The 7,380-nt window shown below is 52.4% G+C and overlaps 1 protein-coding gene across 1 annotated transcript in view; it reads right to left on the bottom strand.

The window, feature by feature from the left end:
• SOX9 (SRY (sex determining region Y)-box 9) overlaps positions 1-592 on the bottom strand; it is a 5,954-nt gene extending 5,362 nt beyond the window's left edge. The window contains exon 1 of the mRNA XM_012001855.1: positions 258-592. Coding sequence (XP_011857245.1) covers positions 258-592 — 335 coding nt within the window. The remainder of the gene's footprint in view (positions 1-257) is intronic.
• Positions 593-7,380: the final 6,788 nt, after the last annotated feature.

Here is a 7,380-nt window from a genome sequence, read left to right as displayed (position 1 = left end):
CACTTAGGGAGGCGCGGGGCCAGTCCGCAGCTGCCCGCTCCAAGTTGGGGGAGGCGAATTGGAGAGGAGGAGGAGGGGAGGAAAAGGAGCAAAAGTGGGGGCGCTTGCACCCCTTCTCTTCTCCTCCTGCAAAGAAAAGTTTCCGGGGTTGAAACTGGCGAGTCTCCGCGCCACTGAAGTTTCCAGTTAGTTTCGAGCTCCGCTCTCCGCTCTCCAACTCCCAGCCCAGGGTCTCTTTAATAAATACTCCGCCTCACCTTAGAGCCACCCGCCAATCACAGCACAGCAGTCCCAGGCAGCTGATTGGACCCGATTTTGGGGAGGGAGGAGGATTGTGGCACTGGGCTGGGTGACGAGACGGGAGGGGAGGAGAGGGGAGGGGAGCGCAGCCGAAGGGTGGACGGTCGGGAAGGGGGGGCGGGGGGTGCTGCGGGAAAGGCGGGGGACCCGGGACTTCCAAGTGTGTAAGTTTGTCGAACTCTCGGAATGCCAGAATTTTAGTGACTTCTCCGCGCGAATCTTTGTGTGTGTGTGTGTGCGCGCGCGCGCAAGTGTGTATGTCTAGACTAGGATCTACCCCCACCTCCGACATTTATTTTCACTGCTCTCTCCGCGGCACAGGGGACTTAGCTGGAGTTTGTAGTATTCGAAAAGCAGCCGCTTCTTAATGCGTAGCCGAGTTTACGCGCCTGGGGCCTGCCTGCCTGCAAAAGTGCTTAGAAATAGTCTTTTGAAGCAAATGTTTTGGTGACTCAACGCCCGCTGTTCCTCCGTAATAATCCACATAAATAGATTAACATGCTCGGGTTCGCTGGGGCTGGTGCGGCTGGTCAGGATTCTGCTGCGCTTTTGCAAAGGGAGTCAATGGAAAGCAAAGCTAAGTCCCCGCGAAGGTTGGCAGCGGCGGCCGTGGCCACGCAGGATCCCCGCGCTCTCGGGGCCGCCCCGCGCCACACCGACCTTGAGCTCTGACAAGTCTTTCTCCAGTCCCGCGACCCCGCCGACGCTCCTCAGTAACAGGGCTACTGCTCTGACGTTTTGGTCTTTGCCTCCTGGCCGAGTCAGAAACGTCAGCCGAGTCGTCCTGCCTGGGGAGAGTTTGCTAACTGCTCTGGCTTTGAGAGATCGAAGTTTGCCAATGCGGCTGTCCCGGGCCGCGAGGCCCAGGCCGGTCACTTGGTTTGCAAAAGGCCAAACAAATGGGCACCACGGCAGACAAAATGCTCCACTCTGGCAGAGTAGTGCTGCTTGCCCGCTTTTACTGGCATTTACTAAACACCTGAAGGGGTGAAGCGCCGGTGCTTCTGACTCCAGTCCGGTCGGTTCAGACCTGCATATAGTTTGGAGTTCTGGGGGAGGCATTGGTGGTGTCTCTCATGTATTTCAAGTGTGATTTGAGCACAACCTTTGTGTTCACACGAAATGCTTAGAGCCAGGTTGGGTAAGTGCAGAGCTATCTGCTCTGGGACAGAAGAAAAATCTTGGTCGCTTACGGGTTCCGTGCTTTCAGAATCCCAAATAAACGCACAACATTGGGAAAACTCTTTAATTTTAAACTCCCCGCCCCCCCCCCTTTTGGACTCTTGCAAAAATTCGCCTCTAATTAAATTGTTGTTATGGTGAATCGGCCCATATCATATTAAAAACTTTTTTTTTCCCCTTTCTAATTTGCGAAGTGAGGACACTATCACAAGATCCAAATCAATGTCCTTCCGGGAGAACTTTTAAAAATCTTGTTTTCTCTCGTTGTCTTCGAAAGAAGCCCGACATTTCTTATAGGAAATGGAACTCTTCATCTCTTCATAAGGTAGTAAGTTATAACCTGGTTCAACAGCGGTTTTGTTTTGTTTGTTTTTTTTTTTTTAAACGAATATAACATTCAAATAGGATGTTTCCGGTGCCCTATAGTTTGTTTACAAATTTAAGAAATTTGCATACAATAGCTTCGTATCCTTGGCCTGTGATTACTTTCAGAAAGTGTGAGAACAGCATCGTCCTTTCCTAGGAGAAAAAAGTCCGTGTAGTGTGGACCTATTTCTGTGTCCTGGGTAGCAGGGTATTGTGTGTACAGTATAACTGTGTGATTCTCAGACACCTGATTCAGGAGACTCGAAGACTAGCGGGCAGACATTTTAGCCAGGTCGTCTGTACTTAGTTGTGTTATATTGTAATTACCATGTTTGCTGGCATAAAGTCAGTGAAGAGGGCTGTGACTAAGATATTTTGGAATATTTCACTAAATATGTGTCAAGATATATGCGTATATGTATAAACATATTTTAATGCAATCATGCAATAAGATACTAATATATAGACTTTTACGTCATCAACGACAGGGATTTATACATTTCCCGTTGATTTGATGCAAGCATTTTTAAATTTTACATCTTCCTGAAAACTTACGATGAACAGGCGACTTAAAAATGGACTGCAGTTTTCATCTGTATCCAGAGGGGGCGCCAAAAGCCCAGAAACTGTCTCCAACTCCGAGAAGCAGGGAAAACTTGGATGGTGGTGGCTGGGGGTGGTGTGTTCCACTCAATCTGACTGCTTTGCTGCTGAGATTTATATTTGCAGGAATTCCTACGCAATATTCCCTCCTGTGCGAATCCACCTCTGCGCAGCTCAGTGAGGGAACTTGTGTCTGTAGAGAACCGGGTTGAAAAAGAGCACTCGAGATGCCAGCCGTTTCCATTCTGCACAGAATTTGGGGACTGAGGCCAGGAGAAGGCCCCTATCCCCCAGGTGCCAAGCGTTGCCACAGTCAGGCCAAGTCTAGCGCGTGGTACCGTCAATTCGCGAGTGGATCGGTCCTGCATTTCTGCAGGGGACTCCCGGTGTCCACTCCCCTTTCCCCATTCAGGGGCTCCATTCGCTTCGTTGTGTCTTTCTCAGGTGGCCCCGACCCCTCCTCCCTGACCTGGGAAGAAGCGTGCAGTCCCCGACCAGAGGACCTCAGGCACAGGTAGAGGGAAAGGAACCCGCTCCTGATGTTCAGGTTGCAGATCTGGAAACTGAGGCTGTTGACCCAGTGTTAGCTAGAACATTTAGCCAGGGGTGAAAGGAGTCAGGGTCCTCCATCTGATGCGGTGAGGGAGGGAAAGGGCGTAGGTCAAGAGGCAGGAGACCGAGGGCGCTTCTCTGTGCTCGGGACGTGCTTTCGGATACCCGCTCTTGAGCAAGCGCCGCGAGGTCTGCCGCCGGGAGCGGGAGCGGAGACAACGGAGGTGCGAGTGGCTCCCCAGGGAAGCCCTCGGGAAACCGAGGTCTGGGATCTCCGCCTTTTCCCCCCTTGCACGTCCCGGGCCGGCGCCGGGCTCAATTTCCCCAGCGGGGGCCGCCAATCTCTCCTCCGCGTCTACGCGGGAGCTGAGACCCGAGCCCAGAGTTGCTGGCGCAGGGCGAGTTTCGCGGAAACACGCAGTGCTCAGGATGGGGGTGATGGATGCGAGCGGATGGGGTTCTTTTCACCTGGCGAATTAAGGACCACAACCTCCCTATCCAAACTTCCTTAGCGAAAGTGGGGACAGTGTTTAAATCCGTTTTCAGTAGGGACGCTTCTCTGTCCTTAGGGAAAGTTTGGTGGGGTAAGCAGCGACGTCTCCCAAATGTCTCAGCCCCGGGCAATGTTCTCATTAGAGGTGAGAGAAGGGGTTACCCCTTCTCCATTCCAGTTCCCCGGGCCGGGTCCCTTGCAGGTAGAAGACTCCAATCCCTGGGAGGACAGGTCCCCGGGTCCCGGGCTCCCAGCCCCTCCTGTAATTAGTACTTTTCGCTGAGATTGGAGAGTGTTTATCGTTCGCTCTTCACGCCGGACACGAGTTTCTTGTGGAAGGGAGCGGCCGGTAAGCCCGTCTCAGGACGGGCGCTTGGTTGGACAGCAACAGCTAAGGGGAAAAGGAAAGTAGAAGATAGCGTCGTAGGTGCGCAATAAATATCTGTTGACTGACCGAATAGATGTGACCTTTGGACGTGTTGCCCGAGTGAGTGCATGTCCCATCACAGCCGCCAGACCTCCCAGCGACAGTTGCGAACACGCGATGAATGTGCATTCCTGCGTGTGTGTTTCTTCCCACACGGGAGCCCGGCTTTGGGAAGTTGTTCAGCATGTGCCACCCAGGGCTGTGGAATCCCGACCCCGCTACAACTGCAGACCAAGAGAGGTGTTTCAGTTTTCTTCCCTTTCCTGTTTTCGAAAAAAAGAAAGATGAGGTGGACAGGAGGTGTCGGGTGAGGGAGCGCGAACCTCCAGTCTGCCTCGGTGACCTGGCCGGGTCTGGGGGCGTCGGGCGGCTGTAACACAGCAGGGTGCCCCGGGGGTACAGACCGGAGCCCAAGCCAGAGACCGGACGAGCTGGCTGGTCGTGGAGCTGCGGAGCCGAGCAGGGAAAAAGGAGGGGTGGGAGTGGAAGGCCCCAGTCCCAAAGGAACTGCGCTCCCAGAGCGAGTGTGCTCTTTTTTCATTCTAGGTTTTCCGAAAATATCTGTCCTTAGCGGTGGCACCGGGGACCCGCGCGTCATGCGGATTCCCTCAACTCATCCCTAGAACGCCCTGCGGAAAATATCCTAGGCCAGCTTTTCCCCCTAACGCCCACTCCCACTCTTGTAAAAAGTCTTTTAGGCAGTTTTAGCTGAAGGTGGTTTTAAATAAAGATAAAATCAGCGCTCAACACAGTGGTGCTTCCTTTGCGACATACTCGGCGGGGGCCACTTCGGCCCCTAGCGCTTCCTCCGCACCAGCACCTGCTCCTCCCCTTCGATCGCCCTTCAGTTTAGGTCTATTCAGTCTCAGGTACCGACCCAAGACAGCCGAGATGCTCAGGATGGTTTTGTGGGGTGGGGTTTCCCTAGGGGAGGGCAGGCTCAATGGCGATGATTTCCTCTCAGCCTGGAGGTATCCTAACCAGCGCTTTCCTGTAAGAGACTCCATTGGGTGGGCGATTATTCCGGATCTTAATCAGAGAACGTGTCCCCATCAAGCCACGGAAATAGAGGACATGCTTGTAAGGTACAATTTCGGTCAGAGTTAAGGACGAATTATCCTGTCTTCCCTGCAATCCTTTCTGTCTCAGCAGGACCCGGGAAATCCCGGGCAGAGCGCATCTCCCTGGCTCCTGCAAGCTACAGCTTCACCCAGCTTCGTGTTGGGTTCCGTTTTGGTTTAGGAGCGGCGTGAGGGAGTCTCGGGGGCTAGGTCGACTGCCACTGGCCTAAGCTCCGGACTCGGGGGGCAGCGTGTCCTGTGCCAGGGGCCCCCCGCCCCTGGGAAGGCCAAGGTCATGAGGTCAGACCCCAACTTTTGGGCTTCCGCGAGAGTAAAGCCCCCTGATGGTCCTCGGAGCTGTGACGTCACAAAAAGTGCTTGGGGTAGGCGGACCCACGGCTTTGTTAAACAGCCTAGGGGCTTTGAGGAGGAATGGGGGCCCAAAGCAACTCAGGGACCCGTTGAGCTCCCTGCTTTGTCATTGTTTATTTCAAATTAATTTCATGGTGCCTGTCGCTGACTGCAAGGCTGCAGGAGGGACAGGCTGCCCTTGGGGTCTCTCCCAGCCTGGATAGGCAGACCGGGGATTTTTGAGAAAGCAGAGATTTTTGGTTTTCTTTCTTTCTTTTGTCTCTGTGCCATCTTTCTCCCAAGGCCCTTTCTCTCACTGATGTAAAAGGGAGAAGTTGAATAGTAAATGTCTTCTTTTTCTGTCTTCAGCCTTTTGTTTTCCGGATGGGTTGTGAAATTTGGACCCGCGTAGGAGAGGACAGTATTTTTGGACCCTCTCCCGTTCCAAATCATTAAGACCCGGAAAATATAACAGTGTTCCTGTCACTATCTTTTGGATCACATGTGTTTACCCCCACGAGAAAGAGAAGATTGTTGTCTTTTGCAGAGTTCTAGGACTGGAACCTAGAACTTTTTCTTCCCTAGTTTCCAGGTTGGCTAAAATGTGAGGGAAGTCCTGAAAACGCAGTCAGAAGGCATCAACTGTATTACAGAAACTGATCCCCTCTGGGGTCCCCCTAAAGCTCGCCAAACTGTCAGCTTTGGTTGGCAAAAGAAGACTTTTTGTCTCATCTGCCTTAATATCCACAGGCAAAGCAGAGACAGATAAACAGTTACTAGTATAATTTAGGGGTAGGGTCCCTATAGATTCAAGTATATGGGCATTTAATCTTTCCCCTAAATACTCATTTTCTTGGAGCAGTGGAGACATCTGATAGGTTGAGATGTTTTCCTCAGCAGCCAGGAGAAAAGGTGGTGTCTGACTGATGGAGGGAGGGGTTGCTACCATACCTGGAAGGTATGCTTTCTATGGTACGATTGGACAGAAAGGCAGAGTGGGTTTGCTCAGATATTCCACGCAGGCGTTCACCCCATCCCCACGCCTCCAGGCTCCACTTCTCCTCAGGGACCTGGCTCTAGAGTTTTCCTAGGGAGCTCCCAGTAGAGCATTAGTTTGAACCCCAACTATGTTAAATATATGCGGTATCATGGGCGGCAAAGCAGGCGGTTGTGAGTGCTTGCAAATTTGCAAAGCATGGACGAACACGAGGCTGGGCAGGGATTAGGGGAATGGGGTGGCTACATCTAAATGTTTCTGGGACTCCAGATGACGGATGAGAGTTCTGGGTAGAGGAAGTACAACGCTGTGGAGACACCGTGTCCTTTCCATCCTGTCTTTCCCTGTCACTTGTCATGTCTCTCCCATTTAGCACAACATCAAATCATTCTCATTTTTGAATAAATCAATTCAGTGAATGTTGCTTGAGGGCTGACAATGTGCCTAAACTTCTGAAGGAGACAAGATTTGGTCTCTGCTGTTGTCCCCAGGTCTGATTTCCATCAGAATCCAGCCTCTGTCCACATGAACTCTGCTCTGCCCTCTGGGCTCATAATGTTCTGAGACTCTCTCTTGCTGCCTCTTTCATGGATTCCCCCTCTATTTCCCTGAGACGACTCACAGGTCACAGAAAGCTGCCTCCCATCCTTGCGGCTCCATCAGGGTGCTTTGGAGGCAGGTAAAGCACAGGAAAGGAGAGGTACCCCAAGCTCTGGGTTTGGTGGCAGACGCCATCCCATCTCTTTCCTCTTGGCCCCAGGAACTCTGCTGATGCCGTGTTGCTCTTTGACTGGGCCATCTTCTTTCCCCGCCCTCACCCCTTCTTGGTCCAAGCCCAGAAATGCCTTGTAGTGTGTGGTACACTTCACTCTCTCTTTGGGGGACATCTGCCAACCAGCACAGTGGTGATGACAGTTTCCAGATGATTTTCCAGGAGCAAAGAAATGTTCTGGGGGAGGAGAGAGTGGCATTGGCCAAACACTGAGTGGGCTGAACATTGTGGTTCCGGAAGAGGCCCAGGGAGGTGGAGTTTCATGAGGCTCAAAGA

Source organism: Mandrillus leucophaeus, unplaced genomic scaffold (genome assembly GCF_000951045.1).
Source record: "Mandrillus leucophaeus isolate KB7577 unplaced genomic scaffold, Mleu.le_1.0 Scaffold1, whole genome shotgun sequence".
Classification (NCBI taxonomy): domain Eukaryota; kingdom Metazoa; phylum Chordata; class Mammalia; order Primates; family Cercopithecidae; genus Mandrillus; species Mandrillus leucophaeus.
Note: the sequence above shows the minus strand (reverse complement) of the source record. Positions and strands in the feature narration are given on the sequence as shown.